Source organism: Diceros bicornis, chromosome 19, assembly GCF_020826845.1.
Source record: "Diceros bicornis minor isolate mBicDic1 chromosome 19, mDicBic1.mat.cur, whole genome shotgun sequence".
Classification (NCBI taxonomy): Eukaryota; Metazoa; Chordata; class Mammalia; order Perissodactyla; family Rhinocerotidae; genus Diceros; species Diceros bicornis.
In genome coordinates, this window is record NC_080758.1 from 16269210 (window position 1) to 16292348 (window position 23139).

General features: G+C 42.8%; 1 protein-coding gene across 1 annotated transcript; it reads right to left on the reverse strand.

Moving 5' to 3' along the window:
- Positions 1–1223: 1223 nt before the first annotated feature.
- Positions 1224–22347, reverse strand: YWHAB (tyrosine 3-monooxygenase/tryptophan 5-monooxygenase activation protein beta). Its single transcript, XM_058562634.1, has 6 exons — positions 22210–22347; positions 8920–9222; positions 6659–6782; positions 5599–5762; positions 3466–3561; positions 1224–3164 (listed from the first exon to the last, which is right to left on the reverse strand). Exons 2-6 carry the CDS (start codon positions 9211–9213, stop codon positions 3108–3110), a joined length of 735 nt encoding a protein of 244 aa, XP_058418617.1. The 5' UTR covers positions 9214–9222; positions 22210–22347; the 3' UTR covers positions 1224–3107.
- Positions 22348–23139: the final 792 nt, after the last annotated feature.

Here is a 23139-nt window from a genome sequence, read left to right on the forward strand (position 1 = left end):
GCGACGGCAGGCCTGGGTTCTAACCTCCCAGTCATTGCCTTTCCGGGCCCGTTTCCCTTCTCAGTAAAACCGGGACGACGCCCTCTTTGCAAGGATTAAAGGGGACTGTGCATCCTGGGCGTGTTTCACAAACGGGGGAGTTCCGAGCTGGATACCCAGTTTCAAGCTTTTGTAGTTTGCCTTCTGAAAGGAGTCATCGTCTTATTAAAACAGCCCGGATCTCACCCTTCTGGAACCAGCTTTGTGATTTGGGATTGAAGGCTCCATGTGAGAATTTGAGACCACTAAGGTCTTCCTTGGCCCTGGCTCTTACACTGCCAAGACCTTAGCGTGCGACATTCCCTGCCCACCTCTTTCTCTTGACTCAGCCATTGCACTGCATTCCACCAGGAGGGTTCACTAAGTTACTCTACCGGAACAGTAAGGACCTAACAGGAGAACAAGGACACAGTGGTGACCCCAGGCTGGGCACCAAGACCCTTCTGTCAATTGAATTTGCAGCCTCAATCTGTGCTGTGGGGTCGTTTTTGAAAACTTCCAGTCCACTGTGGACCAGTACTCCACCTGGCCTCTCAGGGCCTCTCCCGGTGTCCCTGCTGTCACCAAGCAGGTAGGTTCCCCCTGACCTTTGGTTGAGTGTGACTTGGGCAGGTGGAACCGCTCCAGAACCATGGGCAGAAGCTAGTCTGGCTGTCTAGCCTCACGGTAGCAAGTAAGCACCAACGAATTCTAATCTTGGGCTAAAAAATACCCCTCCATCCTGATTTTCTCTCTCTGTGGGGGAGTGTGGAGGTTTTTAGAAGGGGGCAAGTCCCACAAGGAAACACAGTGCTGCAGGCAGGCTGCCACAAACAGTGTTAGGACAGATGACAGAGGCTGGCATAACCTCGGAGACCACCAAGCCTTATAAAGCAGCCATCTCTCACTGGCTTGGTTACATCTCAGGGTTAAAAAGGGGGTGGGGGTCCTTGAATGGGATGCAAAATAACTGTCCGTAGCAAATCTTAGAAGCCACAAAAGAGGACCTAACACTTGGATGGTTTGTGGTGGAAGGTGGAGAGGCTGTGTTAATTAGTGGTAATTTCTTCCCCTTTACAACACCCTGACTTCGGGTTCTAAAGGAGGAAACAAAACTGTTGCCTACTTTTAAATACGTGTGATGAGAATAGTTAGCTAGTTCTGGTAGTGACAGAGATGGCGCCACACACCAATTCACAGGCAACTAACTCATAAAATTTTTTATTTCACTTTTGAATTTTTACACTCTTCCTGATTATTCCGTGTAAGGTGGAAACTAGAACTGTTTAAAAGACATACGCAAATCTACTACATCAATAACCGGGGATTTTTCTTTTTTGCTATACTATTTTCACAACCACGGGTGTGCTTGCTAGGCAATATAACCATCACAGAAGCAAACGTGAGGAAGAATACTGGTAAGGAAAAACGAAGCAAGAAAGAGCTACCAGATATACAGACAGGCTCGTTCCACAGTCACTACTGCATTTTCAAGCGCCAAGTATTAACTGCACGTTTTTGTTCAGCTAGAAAGGAGAGAGGGATTTTTTTTTTTCTCTTTTTTTGGTTTGTTTTAAATCAGTGCATGAATGTTTCTTTTCTCATTTCAGCAGATGGACAAACAGATGGACACTAGAGCTACATGGAATGTTAAAGGGAGTGGGGGGGTACTGTGAGACTGGTAGGCCTGGCTATTCCTGACTCTCTCCATTGCAATGTTCTCGAAACTTCCCTGCATTAGAGAGTCTTGTTGAAACACGTCTGTGAATGTGGCTGGATGAGTACACTTGGGAGACCTGGTGACAGGTACTAACAAGCAATATCGGGGCTGGCTGCAATACAGGGAGAAGTCTTGGATATTTAAAAATGAGTTTTTGATCCAGATCTTGGTATGACTGAAGAGCAACAAGTGTGCTGAGAACTGGAGAAAGACAGAGCTACGGTGCTGGAAACTCTACTCAACTCTTGGAAGCAAGGCGGCTCACCACAGTGCTCACCAATGTTTCTCACCCCTCCAGGCCCCCTACCCCTGCCCATACCATATTAAACAGTAAATGAAAGACAAATAAAGATAGAATTCAAAAAGAAAAAAATGTAAGGAAGGAGAAGGACAGAAATTTAAAGAGGGAAGAGAAAACCAAAGTCAACAATGAAAAAGGACGGTGGGAAAGAAGGTTTAGATTTCAAAATTTCAAAGCCCCAAGCTAAGAAGAACCCAAAGACTGAGTACTCCTCAGGTGAAAGGCAGTCTCTGCAGAACATTATTGTTAAAGGTATTATCCAGGAAACAGGTAAGGCCATTCCTAAGATAGATGGCTTTTCTTCTTCTTTAGCTCATGGGTACAAGGAAAACAGACTCCAATATTGAAGCACAAGTTGTAATCACTAACATATTGCTGTAGGAAAGGGGTTTTAGTCACACGTGTTGTATGAGCACTGGACCTTTTCATGGTGTCATAACCCAGTTATCTGCTACAAACAATTTCAATTTCAGGCTTCGAGTTTCCTCAGAGGAAGACACTGTGGTCAGGAACTTCTGAGTGAAAACAGCCCAAACTGGTCAAGTGTCTATAAGCCCTGAACAATAGGCAGAATTACTGTGAACTACCATGAAACTCGAATGCCAAACAATAGGTGTCTCACTCCAAGTCCCAGCGTCACAATATAATCTCTATAACTTTCTGTACAACTTTACAATGGAACTGTATTTCAGTGACTATTTTGATATCAGATTAAACTTCCAAAAAGTTACACATAATTCAGGTCTATTTTTTTCTACCAGTAAGAGTTCTGCTAAGTTACAAAACCCCAAAATCACAGTGTTCAGTTTAAAAAAAATTAAACACACAGTAATCCTGTCAATGTTAATCAAAATCAAAACTTCAGAATGCCGTGGCATTTATGTGACCAATCTGAGTTTTAGATACAAATACCAGCTGTTTATCCCATGGACCATTTTCGCTAGGCTGAGGCTGTGAAAAATCGAAAGTTGACGTACGATTCTTTTTTTTTTTTTTATCGCACAAAGGGATATATATGTGGAGGGTACAGAGTGACACTGAACAGATCACGAAGCACAACAGACATTATTAGTTCTCTCCTTCCCCAGCATCTCCTTCATCTCCCTGGTTTTCCGACGTCCACAGCTGAAAGACACAAAGAGAGCTATAATCAAAGCAGGGCTACTGAAATTTACTCAAGGAGGTGGCCCAGTCTGTAGCATGTTATCTCACTCAGCTGTTTAAAATTCTTCCTGTATTACTGCAGACACTGATGACTGCAAAGGTCAAAACTTTAGCAGTCATTTTTAACCAATTTAACAATTTAACTGTACTTACAGAGTATACAAATCCCCTCTTAAGTCTTGGGCAATAGTGAATTATTAAGTAGGTGAACAGAGAACGAGACTACACACCCTCCAGAAGCACTGAAACCCACAGTACTTACAGTGAGATTGTCCCTAAGCAACTGCATGATCAGGGTGCTGTCTTTGTAAGACTCTTCATTCAGTGTGTCCAATTCAGCAATCGCTTCATCAAACGCCTAAAACAAAGAGCCTTTAGCCAAGAAGTCACACGTTCTTTGGGGCTAGCTTAGCCCAATTTTTTTCTGCTAACAAGTGAATATAATTTCTCCTCCTGTACAGTATTTTGGGGAACCTAGGCTATTATTACATTGTTTCAGCGAACATATACCGTAGACCCCCTTTATCTGCAGTTTCACTCTCTGTGGTTTCAGTTACCCACAGTCAAGCAGGGTCCGAAAATATTAAATGGAAAATTCCAGAAACAAACATTCCATTAAGTTTTAAATCTCATGCCGTCCTGCCTGGGACATGAATCATTCCTTTGTCCAGTGGATCCACTCCCTGCCTGTTAGTCACTTAGAAACCGTCTCAGTTATCAAATCAACTATCTCAGTGTCACAGTGCTTGTGTTCAAGTCACCCTTATTTTACTTAATAATGGCCCCAAAGCACAAAAGCAGTGATGCTGGCAATTCGGATACGCCAAAGAGAAGCTGTCAAGGGCTTCCTTTAAGTGAAAAGGTAGAAAGTTCTCAACTTAATAAGGAAACAAAAAAAAAAAAAATCATATGCTGAAGTTGCTAAGATCTACAGTTAACTTTTATTACAGTATATTGTTATAATTGTTCCATTTTATTATTAGTTATTGTTGTTAATATCTTACTGTGCCTAATATATAAATTAAACTTTATCATAGATATGTACATATATGAAAAAACATAGTACATACAGAGTTCGGTAGTACTCGCAGTTTCAGGCATCCGCTGGGGGTCTTGGAACGTATCCCCCGTAGGTTGGGGGGACTACTGTAACGCATGCTTATAAAGCACCAAGCAACAATGACAGAAATTCCTAGGTAAGAACTTTACTCAACACAGTAAGTCAGCAGGTATTACTGTTAACCCAGCACATCCATTCTGGGCAAATTCACTTATTTTTTTTTTTTTGGTGAGATCAGCCCTAAGCTAACATCTGCCAATCCTCCTCTTTTTTTTTTTGCTGAGGAAGCCCAGCCCTGGGCTAACATCCGTGCCCATCTTCCTCCACTTTACATGGGACGCCACCACAGCATGGCTTGCCAAGTGGTGCATCGGTGCGCGCACGAGATCCGAACCCGTGAAACCCGGGCCGCCGCAGCAGAGCGCGCGCACTTAACCACTTGCGCCACCGGGCTGGCCCCCCTTAATTTTTTAATTACCAACGACATTTCTAGTAATCCCTTTTTTGTAAACCTAAACTCAAAAGCAGAGTCTGGATACAAGGGATAACGGAAGAAGAGAAACTCAGACCACTAAATCTGATTCAGTTAAGTGATGGAACTTTGACAATTCATTTCACACACTTTTTCCAAATTAAAAAAATTTTAAATGACAGTGTGCATGTTGAAAGACTATAAAAATATGTAGAAAAGGCAACTGTGTTACCAAAAGAAGACATGCAGTAACCCAGCACACAAAGAAAACACACGCTGATTTCTTTCATTTACAGCCATAACCTCAGATCTTGGTACAAGGAATGACAATATATAACCGAGGCCCAGAGCCCAAAGCTTGACTAGAAACAACAAACTACCTTCACTCTGAATTTTCTACAACCACCTTCGAAAAAAGTAGTCAACAAAAACAAAACAAATAAAAATCAGCAGGAGGTGTTAGAAGAAATCAAAAAGTAATAGGTCTGTATTTATTTCATAAAAGATATACTCCTGGGCCGGCCCTGTGGCTTAGCGGTTAAGTGCGCGCACTCCGCTACTGGCGGCCCGGGTTCGGATCCCGGGCACACACCAACTCACCGCTTCTCTGGCCATGCTGAGGCCGTGTCCCACATACAGCAACTAGAAGGATGTGCAGCTGTGACATACAACTATCTACTGGGGCTTTGGGGGAAAAATAAATAAACAAAATTAAAAAAAAATATATATATATATACTCCTACCCCTAGAAAATCTTCAAAAAAATTCAAGACAATGAGTTATGTTCAGGTAATAAAAAAGAAGTTATTACAAAGCACAAGCACTGTTCACTCTGATCACAAACCAGAGAGGGTCTTGCTCACCGTTTTTGCCAGGCTGCAAGCCTTTTCAGGAGAGTTTAGAATCTCATAGTAAAAGACTGAGAAATTAAGCGCCAGGCCAAGTCGAATTGGGTGTGTAGGCTGCATTTCTTTCTTACTGATTTCAAACGCTTCCTGGTAAGCCTGCTGGGAGTTCGACACAGTGGCTGAAGAAAGATAAAAAATATTACAGGTTGGGTTCTTTCATAGGTTTGCATCATACACTGGACCCACCACCACATTATCAAACTGGGCTGGGACAAATGACCTATCAAATGAGGGGTCAGTGTCTCCACTATGTGATGAACAATAATTTGCTAAATGTTTATTCTAAGCCAAGTACTATATTAAATACTCTGGTGGAAAACAAGGACAATCATGACAAAGTCTACTAAAGCAGTTAAGAAATACCCTTTAACAAGATAGAACATGGAAAACAATATGCTCTAATGGAAAGATCATGGACTTTAAAGTCAACACACCCACACGTGACTTCCCAGCTCTTACTCACTAGGTATGTGGCCTGGAGTGAGTGAAAACCTCTGTGAGCCTTGGTTTCCTGATAAAAAAAATGGGCAGCCTCATACCTAAACTCTCAGGGTTGTGTGAGGGATAAATGAGAGTCTAAAATACTTGGCACATAGCAGGCACTTAATTAAGCACAGCTGCAATTATCACCCTCACAATAACACAGGAATGTGATAAAAGAAATGCATCACTAGTTACTATGGTTGTTTCCTGCCAACAAACAAAGTTTCACCTCTAAAAAGAGAGCTACCAAATAGTCCTCAAGATAAAGATCCCTTTATATACACTACCACACCAGACTTCTAATGTCCTCCGTATCTTAGATACATTTCGATTTGTCCCTCAGACACATTTCAATTTGTCAACCCCCACAACCCCGATTATCATAGGACAGCACACTGCTGTGGTCCTTTAAATTCTGAGTACTGTGATGCTGATGTCTACGGTGAACAAAGAAAAAACTTTTAAAATTATTACAAAGGGAAGAGTGGCTCCACTATTGGTCAAATTTCTTAAAAAAAAAAAAGTTACTTACTTTGTTTATTGTCTCCAGATGCCACCTCAGAAAGATATCTAAAGTAATCTCCTTTCATTTTCAAGTAGAACACCTTACTTTCTGGTTGTGTAGCATTGGGAATAAGATATTTGTCCAACAGCTCCTAAAAAATGATTCACATTCTGTTAAGAACCTGGGAATATTATTTACAAGATGTTAAAACTATCTTTGAGATTCAACATACATACTAGCACTTCTAAATAATTTTTTTGAAGACTTAAAAAAACGTATTTTTCATCCAAAGCTTTTAAATGGTTTTTAGCCCAGGTCATAACAGCAGATGCCTGTACTCCTCTGTTAAAAATCACTTTGACATCCATAAGGGGTTGATTAAAGTACAGCCATACAATGGAATGCTACGTAGGCCTTAAAAATGACGCTGCAGGACTACCCTGATAACATGGAAAGGTTCTCAAAAGAAGGCTGAGGGGGAAAAAAAAAAAGATTATAAATACCACATGAATCCTATTTTAATGTTAAAATATATATGTGTGCACTCACATAAATATGTAAGGTAAAAGTCTGGAAGGATATTTATTAATATGTTGATAATGGTTCTCTAGGTGATAGGATTAGAAGTTGTTATTACTTTCTTATTTATACTCTTCTGACCCGTCTTTTTTTTTAAACAATAAACTTGTTATTTCTTCTGTAATTAGAGAAAAAAAAAATCTTTCCATTTTTGGAGGAAAAAGGTGATAATGGAGCAAAACTGCCAAAAACTAAGCTTAGAATCAATCAGACCTGGGTAGAAATCTCTCGTCTGTCGCTTACTATCTGTCTGACTTTGGACAGATGACCTAATCACCCTGAGCCTCAGTTTCCTCGCTAACAATGGGGAAGCCATCTCCTAGGGTGATGATGAGGGTAAGTGAGCCACTGTACATAAAGTGCTTAACACGTGGCCTGGCACGTAGTAAGCACTCAAAAAGTAGCTAATACTATTATTAATAATAAATTCCTTTAAACATTTATGCTTACAACAAAAGCAGTTCTGAAGGAGTCCAAGCTTCGTATACAGAGCAATATTTTCGAAGAGTTGTTTTAGAATGTGGCATCCTGAAAAACTGGTTAAGAGGCAGTAAGTACCATGCTTCTCTTCACATTCTTTCAGATGCTCTTAAAAGCTGGTCTACATTTTCAGGAATTATGGAACTTTCTTGCCCTTGGGATGCATGCCATACTTCATCTGAATACCAGATGTACCTAACATTCAGGAATTAGTGCATCATTAACAAACCCCCAAATCACCAACAGGCAACAAATTTAGCCATGACACTCTTACACCATGAGTCTAACAAAAAGAGTAGCTCAATGCAAAAGCTTAGTTATAAGGGGATTTAATCAACCAAAGTGAGAAGATGCAAGGGGCAGCAGTCGTTTTAATATTCTTTGCAGACAGACAGGGTGTAACTCCTTATGGGTTAGGGATGAGGAGTACTGCCTGAGGGCTGACCAGCTTTGCACTGGTTTTCAAAAGAAAGGTGTCATGGGCAGTAATTCGGAGAGGCAGCCAGCAGGGGAGGAGGTAGATCCACAAGTGTGAATTCCTTTTCCCTTCAAAGCAGCCCTCACCGTTCATTTTTACCTGATTTCACCTGGAAGAAAAAGAAAGTTCCCAGTGGGCTCAGGATGTGAGAGAAAGACAATATGATCATGATTTGCTGTAGGATATGCACCCCTCCCAGCCAACCCCAGATTGTGGCCAGAGTGAAAGCAGTTAGGAATCAACCATCTGACTAAGGCTCACATAAAACACAGGAGAGGAGACTCCCACACCACTTCTGATTTGGCTTTGGAACGCAGGCCCGAACTGACCAACGTGGCTAACTTTCTGATGAAAACAGGACTTTACACTGAGCAGGCCCCACTGGGGGAGGCTGAAAGGCAGCTCTGCTTTTTGCTCCTTTCTGCCTAATGGAGGTGAAATCACCACTCACACTAGTACACAGAACAGCCTCTCTGTGGCTGCATCTACCTCAAATCCTGCCTATCTGACACGCCTCAATTTCTAAAGAAAAGATGGAGGGATGCTGACTAAATCTTCCTCTTTTTCACAGGTCTTTTTGAAGGGAGAGGAAAATATCACACCATATGCTTAAAAATTAGTTGCAAATGGTTTGCAGCTTTCCAGTATATTCAGACACCTTTCTCTCATAAGCTGTTTGAGATTGTGCATCTGTACATTAAATTGGTACTATTTAGAAATCATTGTTTAAACAGAAACCCTGGCCTCTTACCAGAACATCATTGCAGATGTCCTGCAGTTCTGCCTCTATCTTCTCCCGGTACTCTCTGCCCATCTGCTGCTTCTTCTCGTTCCTCTCTGTTTTCTGTTCGATGCTGGAGATGACACGCCAGGAGGAACGGCGGGCACCAACCACGTTCTTGTAGGCCACGGAGAGCAGATTTCTCTCTTCATTGGAGAGTTCGTGCCCCTGCTCCGTGACTGCCTTCATGGCTGCAGCCATATCATCATAGCGCTCAGCCTGCTCGGCGAGTTTGGCTTTCTGTACCAGCTCACTTTTATCCATGGTCAGTCCCTAGAACAAGAGCAAGAGAAAAAGAAAGAGAAAGTAAATGTCAGGCTTCAGGGCCAGGAAATGCATGTGCAAATCTTCTTCCAACCCATCTGGAAACAAACATACCTAAATGTGAAACATCTACTTCCAAATGGCCTCAACAATATTGACCACGAGCTCCTACAGGGTTAGGTGCTTTGCTAAGGTCTTTTTATTATTTTGGTCAATTAATTTTCCCAACAGTCCTACAAGGTAGATAGGTTCACAACAATCCCTTTCCCTTTTTTGAGGTGAAGACATGGAGGTTCAGAGAAGGCAAGCGATGTGCCCAGGGCAACACAGCTACAAGACGGAGGAGAGCCAGACCGCAAACTCAAGTCCCTCTGTCGCTAGAGCTTTTGTCTTCTTCCACTTTCCTACTGTGCCTCCTCAACACACAGCGACTACTCGGTAACTATTTCTTTAGGACCTTATGCCAAATATACATCCTTTACTTCTTTCAAGAATTGTCTGGTTCTGACCAAATCTGGTTCCCCCCCACCATAGTATAGTGAAAAACACCTTAAGTGTGATGACTGCTTCAATCAATCTTAAAACAAAAGATATGACTTTAAATGTTGTATTTGGCAGTGCCCATCAAGCAGTAGGTATCTAAAAAACAGAAGCCATTTTTATCATATCTTCTGCAATCTGCTAACTTTATCACAAGGACACACTGTAGACAAGAGCATAAACAAAGGGCAGGCAGATTTGGCTCTCGCTAGCACCAGCTCTGCTACTTACAAGTGGTATGACCTTCGTCAAATCACTTAACCTCTGAGAGCTTCAATTTCCTTCCTGGAGAATAAGGACACTACCAACTCTCCACGGGGCTGCTGTGAGGAACAAATGACCTAATCTACGTGAAGGTGCTCTGAAAAGTTTAGAGCATTATATACAAATATCAGGCACTAATTCTGCACATGGTATAGGCTGCAAGAAATATGAGTGTATTCAACGAGATGCACATCAACAGAACTTCAGTTATGAACCATACTGAGTTCATTTGGAAGTTTTTCTGAAATAGAGAAAAATCTTAGTGACTTCAGTTTATCATTTATCAAACTCCTTATACACCAATCAGTGAATACCACTTATTCACCTTGCCTTACTCAATTTCCCACTACAATAATCATCATTTTTTGAGAATGCAGTAATTTTTGGATAATGTGTAGCTAAAAAATATTTACTCACCAATAAGAGTTAGTTTTATTTGCTGTTAGTTTAAATTTCAATATGTCTATCTGTGCCACAGTGTAAAAATACATTAATATCTTAAGGTATAAAAAGATAAAATACTACTCTAAACAGTAGTAGGAATATCAGCATTTTTAAAATAAATCTTTTCATTACTATATACATAGTACCACAATTTTTGACTCTGAAAATGATTAGTATTTTTAAATTAGCAAAGGAAATATAACCCCTACTCACAAAATGGTTTTACCTCAAAAGTCATTTCTGCATTTTTCAAGGGAGAAATTCTACAGACAGGGTCCTGCCACATAAAAATGTTTTATTAAATGGAGCACAATGATAAGATACACCCCAAATCTAGACAATTCAGAAAGAGTCGGTTCTCTGGCTCAGAATTACGATTTTCCTTCCTACCACTTATTATCTGAGTCATATTCAGAGCTGTGCTAATTCTAAGCTCACACGGAGTGAAGCAAGTCTCACCTTGATCCATCTGACATCTTCACCCGCATCACTAGGATCAGACTATAACACAGAAAATAATCCTCACAAAATATTCCATTTGCTCTCCTACATTTCCCGGCAACCCCCCTGCACTCAGGAGGATTCATATGGTTAGTTCTTCAAACTGTGAAAAGTCTATGTATCGTTCGCCAGGCTCCCTTCTCTTAGAGCAGCCACCAAGATGGCCATGTGTTCCAGATGGCGCTGTCACAAAACAGCAGAGTTTCTGCAGCCTGAGTCCCCGAGTGACTGTGTGGTGCAGAGACTCCTGCAGACCTGCACTGGACAGGCAATGTGAAAAAGAAATAAACTTTTCTTGGGTTAAGCCACTGAGATGTTGGGGCTGTTTGTTACCACAACACAACCTAGTCTACTCTAATACAAGTACATCAAAAATATGTTACTCATCATCTTAAAAATTTCATACTCTCTTAGTATGACTAACTTTCAGGACACAACCTCCATCATTAAATAAGCCTACTTCATTGTTCCTAAAAGAGAGAAGCAGAGAGAAGCCAAGTTTCAATGAAGTTAGAAATTTTCCAGTCTGTAGACTAATTCAAAGCTAGCAGTCACTTAGTGGCCCACTCCCAAGTTCATAAAACAGCACCTGTTCAATTCTACCTAGGAAAGATTCCGATTAACGAAGTACTGGCCAAAAGCCAATCCAGAGCTAAGCATCTCATGCAGTATTATAAGTAACAGAGAAATACAAAGGATTGACACTGCTAAAGGATGCCATGAAACTCTCTGGCGGTACTAGGGCCCCCAATTAAGCCCCCCACCCCTAATTCTTCTCCCCTTCCCAAACATTAAAAGTTAAATCATACCTCTCTGAAGAATTCTGACTACTCCTTGGGACCTCCCAAATGTACATGTCCTACTCCTCAAAATAAAATGTGGCCTTCCTGCTTTGGGGCCAACTATTTCAAGCTTCTTTGGGATCACTGCAGGAGCTCTTGGAGACTGAGAACCATCATGATTTGTTAAGACTGAATGCATGCCTTAAAAAATGCATCCTTCTGTTTAAAAAATTTTAATTATACACACACAGAAACAACTTACAACAAACAAAATCCACAGCTGAATGTCCTGATGCCTACCGCTTATGTAACTTTTGACTTATATAACATGGATTTTGAAGCAGCTAGACCAATTTCAACAGGAAACGGGTTACACAACACCCAGCAGTTTGGGAGAAGGCAGCAGACAAGAAAGAAATGCAACTGTTCCTATTTCTACATCTACAATAACCCTCCCATCCATAATCTCTCCCTAGTCCCACTGCTTTCAGTCTCTCAGTATCTTTAGCCCCCTTCATGTCTTTGCTATCAGACCCATTCTTAAAGCTCTAATCAAGTCACTTCCTGCTCAAAATTCTTTCAAGTTCCCTCCTGCCCACAGTAGAGTCAGATTTCCTCCCATGTCAGGGAAGGCTTTCCAACCTATCTTCCCAGACTTTTCCCAAAGCATGCCTTCCACACAATATGTGCTTCTGCCAAAATGGTTTTCTTATATACAAAGCGTGCTTTTCTGTCTCCATGTCTGTGCTCACCAAGCCAGTCCCTCTATCTGCAATGTCCTCTCCTATTTACCTGTATACAAAATTCTTCAGAGCGTGGCTCAAATGCTGTCCCCTCCATGAAGCCTTAAGCCGCTAAGCCTGAGCTGTCTAATATGATCACCACTAGCCACAGGTAGAAATCGTAATATTTTGGATATATGGAGTTAAATTTTTTAAAATTATTAAAACTAACTAAATTTTTTTTTATTTTACTTTTTAAATATAGCTACCAGAAAACTTTAAAGTCCATGTGGCTCACAATCTATTTCTATTGTACAGCGCTGCTCTAAGCTGAAAATATTCTCACAAAGCATTTCATCTATACCTCTCTTAATATCTTACCACATTTCTTCAGTGCTAACATTTTTTGGATATATTCCTTAAGTCCCTTACTAGACCATTAACTCCTTTAGGGCATATCTCCCACAGCCCCTTGCACATAACCGGTATGAACAAATATCTGCTGAATGAATGAACAGACCCCAAAATGAAAGGAGAATAAACCTGCGAATTTGGTAGAGTTCTCTCTCTTCTCAAATAATTCAAAGCACCTATTCTTCACAAGCACATTAAATCCTCCTTACGTCTGCACCTTATTCCTTGTGCTTCTGCACCCTACTTCAAAATTACTTAGTCGTGCCTTCACCTTTGCTCAATAACTTTCAATGACTCTCTTTTGGCTACTCCATCAAACCTAAACTCTATTTAGGCTTTCAAAGTCCTTCATAATTTGGTTCCTCCGTACCTGTTAGGCTTTCTTATCCACTATTCTCCAACATGTACCCTTCTCCCAGGCTAGACATCACCGAATACCCTATAAATGACATGCTCAAACTTGCCTGAAAGTGCTTCTGTAGTTCCCATCATCTAGAATGTTCTCCTATTTACTTCCTGCCTTTGCAAACACTACCCATCCACCTAGGGCTAGAAAGCCTTCCCTGACTAGCCCAGCCCCCACTGATCTACCCCGGCTATGAATCCAAATATACTTGTAGCCTCTTACACAGTCCAGGGCTTCTTTATGCCTATGTTCTGTACGTTCTATGGTACTGTACCATTTACAAACAGTTTCACCTGTGTATGTTCTCACAGGAATGCTTCACATTTGCTTCTCACTTAATACCTAAAACTGCCAAGTGCAAAACTAATGCTCAATTAAGTATCTGTGCATTTTTTCAACAAATCATTACCGGGAGAGCAGAAAGAAAACGGGCCAACTATATGTGGGATGGCAGAAAGGTAACAGGACTATGTCTAAGAGTGGGATCTGGTACTACGAAACAGCCACGTGAGCTGTTAAATCTCAGTCTTCCAATCTATAAACTGGAGATAACAGCATCTACCTCAGAAGAGGGGCTGTGAAGATGAGGGGCAGAGAATTAAACAACAGGACATGTGGAAATCTTTTTTTAAAAACACATAGTGCAAAACAAATTTGAAGTACTATTATTCCTCTCATAGTACCTACACATCACTGTTTTAGCCCACAAAATGTGAGTTTGGATTTGAAAAAAAACATATACAACTCGTGAGAAGGAAAAGAAGTCTAGACTAATCTTGTACAGGAAGTGAATATGTTATAATGTCAACATTCCTAGATAAGACTCCACACCTCAATGTCCTCAAAATGGACACACATGTTAACTGCAACACTTTTATTCATCCAATCCTAAATGAATTTTCTAGAGATGCCAAGTAGTGATGGTTTATAATCAGGACCTACTTTCCTTCTGAGATTTTGAACCAAGCTCCCACCAAGAAAAACATCAGCAGGAACGCCTTTACTTGCCTCCTAAAAAGCCTTAAAAGACTGCAGTCTCATCATCAGGCCTAGCACTAACAGCACAGAGTCCGGATACCAGAGCGGACAAACTTACGAGAGGCCGCAAGAGGTCTAAGCCTGCAGTGGGCCGAGAGACTTCCTTGTGCCGGGCACAGAGCAGGAAGACACCGACAGACTTCAGAACAGCTCTCAGGCACAGCCACGCGATGACGATGGCTGTCCATCTATTCTCAGCCACTAGAGGCAGCACGCCAGAGGACTGCATTAGATCAGCAACTGCTTAGTGAAAAATTGGAAACAATCTAAATATACAACAGGGGAGTGGTTAAAGAGAGAGAGATGGTACAAGACTACATGGCCATCAAAAGAAGGGATTTAGGGGCCGGCCCGGTGGCGCAAGCGGTTAAGTGCACGCGCTCCGCTGCGGCGGTGCGCAGTTCGCTGGTTCGGATCCCGGGCGCGCACCGACGCACTGCTTGGTAAGCCATGCTGTGGCGGCGTCCCATATAAAGTAGAGGAAGATAGGCACCGATGTTAGCCCAGGGCCATCTTCCTCAGCAAAAAAAAAAAAAAGGAGGAGGATTGGCGGATGTTAGCTCAGGGCTGATCTCACAAAAAAAAAAAAAAGAAGGGATTTAATGTCAGAGAAAGATTTGTTGAAGAAATAATGGGGGAGTGGGGGAAAAGATGCACAACAGTATTTCATTTCTGTAAAATATCCCTTAAAGAATATTATGAAGAATAATTCTAAAGGTGCCCATAAAATAACAGGATTTCCTCCAAATAAATGAAACCCGAAATCAGACAGTAAATGCTGAAACAAGAGTGTCTATGAACCAGCCTAGCCCCTCTACTTCGATTCTTTGCCTAAGGGATATTTTTTCCAGTTGGGGTCAGAATACTGAGAGGTCATTTCCCAGTGGCAGAAGCAGACATTCAAAGATAAAAAGGAAAAAATATAAATAAAAACAACTATCCATTGCTAATCCATATTTTAAAAAAAACATTGTGAAGGAAGAAAAGAGTTAAAAATGACAGCTGTAGCCTTTAAAAGTTAACTTTCAGGGGCCGGCCCCGTGGCTTAGCGGTTAAGTGCGTGCGCTCCGCTACTGGTGGCCCGGGTTCAGATCCCGGGCGTGCACCGACACACTGCTTCTCCGACCATGCTGAGGCCGTGTCTCACATACAGCAACTAGAAGGATGTGCAACTATGACATACAACTATCTACTGGGCTTTGGGGCGAAAAAGGGAAAAAAGGGAGGAGGCTTGGCAATAGATGTTAGCTCAGTGCTGGTCTTCCTCAGCAAAAAGAGGATTGGCAAGGATGTTAGCTCACGGCTGATCTTCCTCACAAAAAAAAAAAGTTTCAGCTATGTTTTGATTTCAAGGAAAAGAACATGCTCAATTCTAAAATACCGAACTTTTAATTGAGTTTAATAATTTGTTAGAAATTTAAAACGTGGACTCCATTATCTATCATGTACCAGGATTACTGAAGCTCTCTAATAAGAAACATGCATGAGCGGGATCTGTTTTTAGGAAAGCCCTACATACAACAAATCTGGGCTCCTGAAGAGAAATTAGGTGATTTTTAAAAATAACTTCTCTGAATCTCAGTTTCCTCAAATGTTAAAAGGAGATGTTAATAGCTATTAAATAAGAGGATGTACATAAAATGCCTAGATAGTGCTGGTCAGAGTAAAGGCTCATTAGACAAATATTCTTACTCTTAAACTACTTCACAAAAATGTGATGTATATAATTCAGTGTGTATTGAAATTAACTGCAAATGAAAAAACTATCAGTATTTCCAAGAACTCTTAATTGAGAGGAGTTCAAAGGAATTACAAGTAGAATAGTGTGATCCTCCCCTCACAGAGCTTACACTCCCATGGCTGGAACATGGAAAGACAGCATATATTTAAAGGTTACAAAGCTTCCTTGGAGAAGCAACCAGCTAGAATTAGAGGGAACAGGTTTGGTTTCAAGTAGCTGGGTCCTGACTGGATTTATGGGTTGGTGGGGTTCTGCATAGGAGAGAAAAAGGGAACTCCAGGTAGGGACTGGAAACAGATGTATGACCAAAGTGTGTGTGTGTGTTTCTAGATGAAACAGATTTCAATGGCCAAGGGAGATAAAGAAATGAGAATAGTTATCAACCTGGAAAGAGGAAACTAACAGGAGTATCTTAAAAATCTATGCTCAAAGCTTCCACAGGGTAAGGAATTGACCGTAAATTCTCAATAGCACTCAGAGATGTGCCATTCCAGATAGAGCACCCACAGCACCATCAAGTCAAAGTTCCAGCTCTCGAGTCACTCTGCCAAAAGAAAAACAGATGCCAAGCTACTGCAGAAGGGACTGAGAAAGTCTGTGGGTCCAGGTGGTTAGTGGGTGTCACCCAGAAAAAGTTAAGTACTCCTGGCTCTTAAAGAAAACTACTCACTGAACAACACCCACTCCAAAAATGCCTGTGCACGATTCTACACAAAATTCAGAGGCCTGTAATAAATTTAACTCCATTCAAATACTTGCAGAGTCTTTGTTAGAAAATGTAACACAGCATGTCTGAAATATGAAGTCATTAGCACTGATGTCCAGAGAACATGCAACTGTGGAGGGAAACTGCACTTCTATTCCAAAATCCCTTCCCTCTTCCACGTCAGTTGTTGAATATCATTGTTAATTATGTCCAATTACCCAAAATTAAACCTAAAACAATAGAGGTGTCAAGTGATATGCCCAAGGTCACGCAATGTGAATCAACAGCAGATATGACAATAAATTGATCTCTTGGCTTTAAGTGATCAATCCAAAAAGACAATATGCTGATTGTCTTTTTGACATGTGATCATCCATAAAGACAGCCCAATTGGTCGACCTTGTGAAGAGGGTTCAAAAGCTTTGGGCCCACCAACATAATGGAAGTGACCCAGTCCAATTTCCCACTACTACATACCAACTCCAAAGGTTACCTGACCTTCATGAGTCTCCATTTTCTCATGCATAAAATAGGCAAATCTACTTAATAGGGTGCTACTTGTAAGGAGTAAATGAATTCATGATGCGAAACATCTAGCACAGTCTCTGCACACTGTAAGCACTCAAATGGCCACCACGGTATATTCTACACAAAAGTCTAACAAACAAATGGTCCGCCAGTGAGGGGACACTTACTACATAGCTCATTTCTTTTAAATCCAGCCGGCTTTCTTTAAAGACTTTTAAAAGAAAGGCACGTGTTAACTTACTATGCCTATTTCTGAGATAGCACTTATCACAGTTTACTGTAGATGTCTTTGTTGGCTCCCACACTGGACTGTGAGCTTCAGCAGGAACCTAGACTTTTATCTCGGGGTGCCCAGCGGGTAGCACAACACCTGCCCCGCTGAATATGAAACTATTTGATCAACTGATGGGCTTTTTTAAGGAAGTGAACAAGGCTGTGATTTCCTATGTGGACAGAGGTAAGTAGACCACATCTAACCTATGAAACACAGACAATATTTATACTCTGTCACAGACTCCTGTTTGAAAAGAGCCATCTCAGCTCTAATCAGGAGACAAAGCTACACGTTTTGACTAATGTTTCTCAGCTACCAATTGTTATATTTATAGATTCAAATTGAGCCTCAACAAGCCTTCGGAATACTTTCTGTCCATCTCCTCTATTCAGAAGTCCAATAAGTTAGCTATACAAAAAGCTGTACTAGCTAACTGGTTTAGTATATAACAATAAAAAACGCATCAATTATGGTCTGCCTAAATGTGCAAAGCACTCAGGGGTTTATATCAACTCCTTTAATCCTCAGAGTCCTATGAGGTAGGTGTCATTGTCCCCTTTCATAGATGCCAAGAGTAACTTGCCTAGGGTCACACAGGTGTATCCAGTACACGCTGTTTCCTCTGTGCAGCACTGTCTCCCAAAGATTAATTATGATTCTCAATGCTTACTCAAGGAAAAGAGACAATGGGCAATTCTTCGAAGAATTATACAAAGTTATTACAGTGAGGTTTGAGAATTGGGCCTTAATTTATCTAGCTTTAAAAATCAAAATCAAATTAAGCAGTTAAAAAGAGCATATGCCAAAAGTTCACCAGACTGTCAAACAAGCTTTAAGGTAAGGTTTGCAGGCAAACAATGACAATGGCCAAGGCTCTTATCTACTTTATTGTTGCCTCCAATCTCTGTCCTGGTCAAGGCCATTCAGAAATAACTTTTATTGTAGGGTCTCTTGGGGAAAATAATGAAATAAACTAACCAGTACAGGAAAAAACTTACATAATAGAGGACTGGCCAGATTAAAAAAAGTCATCTCACTAACCTACAGCCTGCTGGGAATGATTTCTTCTCTTGAGGCCACCCTCAATTCCATCTCATTTTAAGTATTAGAAACATGTAACTATGCCTATACTAGAAGATCTTTTAGCAGAGAAAGCAGTAAGATGATTGGCTTTTAGCATGTGCATCACAAAACAGAAAGTACTTTAGTCCATTTTTTCCTCCCTTAGAAAAATTCCCTCAGAATCCAGCTCTGACTGTTCGTTTCTCCATCATGACATGTAGATGGCTACTAGGATCATATTCCTGTAGAGACCAAGACGGTTCTAAAGCTTAAAAGGTGCTATTATGCAACTAATTTCTTGCCCCTTAGCTAGTGTGAATTGTCACCTCTCCCTAGAAAAATGTAGGAACCCAGGAACTTAAAGTTCCTTTACAACTAAATTTTAGTTCCTTCTCTGAAGGTACCCTAATTTAAAGGAAAACTGCTTAGTTTGATGGCACTGAAAGAGCGGGCAGCATAGTAGGACGTTGTAATTTGGAATTTTCTCTCTACTTATGTAGATATATTCCCTCATCTCCTCCTCCCTAACAAAATATGGAAAATCTAAAAAATCTACAGAAAAAGTAGTATGATAAACAAAAATTAATGATAGTGGTCTTGACCAAATTCTATTAGATGAACTCAGGACTGGATAAATCAGTGTGCCACAAGTAACTGATGAACTTTCTCCCTAGTATGAAGCAAATACTAGAAAATCTGGGTTTTTCACAAGCTTGCTTCCTGATGCAAACCAGCAGTATCATCTCTACAGGCCACAATGAATATACTCCCCCACAATAAATTACATTATATCTATTTTCAAAAATCGCTAAAATTCCTATTCAAACATATTTACTTTAATAAGACACATGCAAAGAAAAATGAAGGACTAAACGGTGTTCACATGAAAGATATACATGTGTTGTTCCACCACCAGCAGAAATCATCAGTGCCAGACTGCGTACGTTTCACTCCTGGCTCCAGCACTTACCTTGTGCTGCGTCTGTGTATGCCCCTAGGATAATTAACTTCTCTGTGCCTCAATTTCCGCATCTGTAAAATGGGGCTAACAGTATTACCTATCATTGGGTGTTTTGCAGGTTTAGTTAATATGTGCAAAGTGCTTAGAACAAAGCTTAGCACACAGTAGGCAATGTAAGTGGTAGCTATTATTATAGACTAATTGCTTGATGCTACCTCATCAGTTGGTGAATAAACCACAAATGGATGGACTTTCTCTGTGTCTATGCTATACAGCGTATATACACAGGTCTAATCTATATATGTGTATATTCGTGAATATGGTCAAATAATATTTATTAAACACCTACTACATCCCAAATTCTTATTTTAATTATTGACTTTGTCACAATAACACATCAGACTATTACCATTTGCATTGTACAGATGAGATACTGGGCTCAGACAGACTGGAGATACTACACACAAAATAAAATTCTATTATTTCATTTTTTGAAAGCAACATGTATACAAAGTAAGGGTGGGTCTCATCAGAATGCAACTAGAGAATAAAAGAAAGCCATTAATAGTGAACTCTGATCAAAAAACAAAACCAAAAGCTTATATTTAACAATCTACAGTTTGTGAAAAGGCCTCATGACAACTGTGGAGAGAGAAACCAAGAACCAGAGATTAAGCAGCATGCTGAAGATCACAGAGCTACAAATGCTGCAGGTCTTTCAACCTGAACCAAATCTATCTGACTCCAGGCCCAGTGCTCTTTCTGCTTCTATATCCACAGCCACATGGGCAAAATGCACTTTGTGCAGTGGCCCAAATCTCTGGAGACTCTGCCTAGCATCCTGGGAATTTCCTCAGCCTGGTTTTATGGAGGCTGCCTCCCTGACCTAAAGAGCTCCAATTCTAAAATGGCTTCAACGTAACACAAGCACTGCATGATGGGAAACGTACAGAAGATTACAGGGTAGGAGCCATACTCCAGGGGCTGACAGGCCATAAATATTTGCTGCTTATGAATGAGGATATTCAATCTGAAAACCAGGTGTGTGGTCGAGGCCAAATCACCTCATTTCTCATAAAGACTTCATCTGTAATGTGGGTGAATGGTTTCTTATCTCTTTGACAGGAGAGGCTAAGAAAAGAACTCAGCAGTTGCTACTGGATTATCAGGCTTCCATTTTGAAAACCACACGAAAATTCCTAACTTGGGTCCAGTGACAGTGACAAGTTTTACCCTCACCATGCTGTGTGCTCTTAAAGACACAGATCCAAGAAATGTGAGGGCTCAGACAACTGAGATTCAGTTCTAAATACAAAATGGGGTGCACTGGGAGCGGTCAAGAAGAAAATCACTAAGAACCAATTAATATTTATACATATAAATTTCTAACAGGAAAATGCAAAAAGCTGAGTCGCCACGTGTCCAGTTCTATAAATTGTATGTGTGTGGTTTCATATGAACAATTGACATGGAGTGAGAAATGCAGACAATTTTCCTATTCTTACAAGTGCTTCATCTTTCTGTTTTGGCTCCTGTGGCCGCCTGATTTTACATATTCATAACATCATCCTGCCAAATTCTGTCTCCCACACAGGGCAAGTAAAATCAGAGCCTGATGCTATCTAGCCTTACCAAAGAGAAAAGCAGTGAAGGCGAGGACAAGAGACACGCATTTTTACAGAAAGGCTGGCAAACTGTCTTACCAATACTGCCACCTTCGAAAACCCCGTTACGTGCGAGTTCTCCATTTGCAATAGACAAAAGTGTACTCATCTTCTGAAGAAAAAGGGCCCAAATCACTCCCACCCCTTCCCCATCACCAGGGAAGCCATTAGGCAAATTTCAGTTCTAAAAATGTACTAACACACAGCATGGGGGAATTTTGGGCGAGAACACAAAAGGCTCTGGCTTTAAATGACGGTAAATACCGTGGGAAAATACTCCGATTCTCAGTCTCTGACATTTTTTTCCTGGGGATCCGGCCTGACTCAGTAACCGGTTCCAAGAAATGCATATTCTTGATTCAAACCTCAACCCTGTGCTTCTCAGGGAATCTCGGGTCCTGCCAGGCTCCAAAATCAGCGAACGATGATGAAATGGCTTTACTGCAAAGTGGGAGGGGTTTTCCCAAGGTTAAACCCCTTACCCACCTACGGGGGGTCAAGCACAGGCGCTGGGGCTCGAGAACTCGCCCCCATTCGCTTAGATTTTAATTTTTGGAAACCGGAAAACCAGGAGGAGCGGTCACAGGGCTGAAAGGGTGGGCTCTCGCCGTTCAAGGCGCAGGGAGGGGTCGCGCGGGGATCGAAGCGGGGTCGTAAGAGCGGGTCCGGGGCCCGATGTCCCTTCCGGCCCGGTGGCGAGCCGCACCCGCCCGCCCGGCAGGGCGCAGGCGGCGAGGGCGGCCCGGGCCTCTCCAAGCGCGAAGGGCCCGGCCCCGGAAACAGGGAGGGGCCGCGGCGAGGCCGGGCCCGCGGCAGGCGGCCGCGCGGGGCGGAGGAGGCCGCGCGCCGCCACTCCGGGGCCCTGCCGCGGGGTCGCACTCGCCGCCGCCGCGGCGGCCGTGGGGGAGTTCGGGGCTTGGGCCCCCGGGGGTCCCCGCGCCGCACTCACCGTGGGAGGCCTGCAGGGGGCGAAGACGCGGACGAGAGGAGCTCCGAGCGCGGCGACCGCTTCCTTCCCAGGCCCACTCCTCAGGCGGCGGCGGCGGCGGCGGCGGCTGCAGGGGCGGCGGCGGCAGCTCCCCCGGCTCCGGAATCGGCGGCGGCGGTGGCGGCAGCTCCACTTCCGCTCCGGTCACCACTTCCGCTCCGGCCCCGGCCCCGCCCCGCCCCTGCGCCGCCTCCTCATTGGGCGAGCAGGGCACGGGGTTGCCCCGTCCGCCCGAGAGGGGCGCTGGCGGAGGGAGGAGGAAGAAGAGCGCCGCGCCGGGATGCGGCGGGGGGCGGGTCCCGGCGGGGAGGCGGCGGGCGGAGGGGGACGGAAGTGGGGGCGGGGAGCGGAAAGCGGAGGTGGGAGGAGCGGGGGCGGAGCTGGGGGTGTGGAGAAATGGAGCGTGTGGGGAACAAGGAGGGCTGGGCGAGGCTGGGCGCTGGGCGGGCCCGAGGCCGGGTGGTGCGCTCTCTGGCTCGGCTCGGAGCTCGCCAGGGCCAGGCCCGGAGCCTCCGAGGTCATCGGTTCCCACCGCACCCGAGATTACGAGAGTAATCGTCACCGGCTCGGAGGTTGAAGTCAGTCCCCTCGTGCTGTGTGCTGTGGGAATACTGGACCCAGGGAAGGACAGAAATTGCTCATCCCTAAATTTTCGCTTAATCCTCCTTTCAATCCCTCCTCCTTTTGTGGGCCGAAGAGGTTACGTGAAGTGCCGGGAATGGAACCCGCGAAGATGTTTTTTTGAAGCCTGTGTCTGTGCTCTCGTTTAGATACCTCCCTTCCCAAGGCCCCTAGGGGAAGTTTCAGAGAAGGAAACCCCTCTACCGCCCCCCACTCCCATGACTGCTCTCACCGTGATCGACATTCTGCTCCTCCCCAGGCCGTGGACTC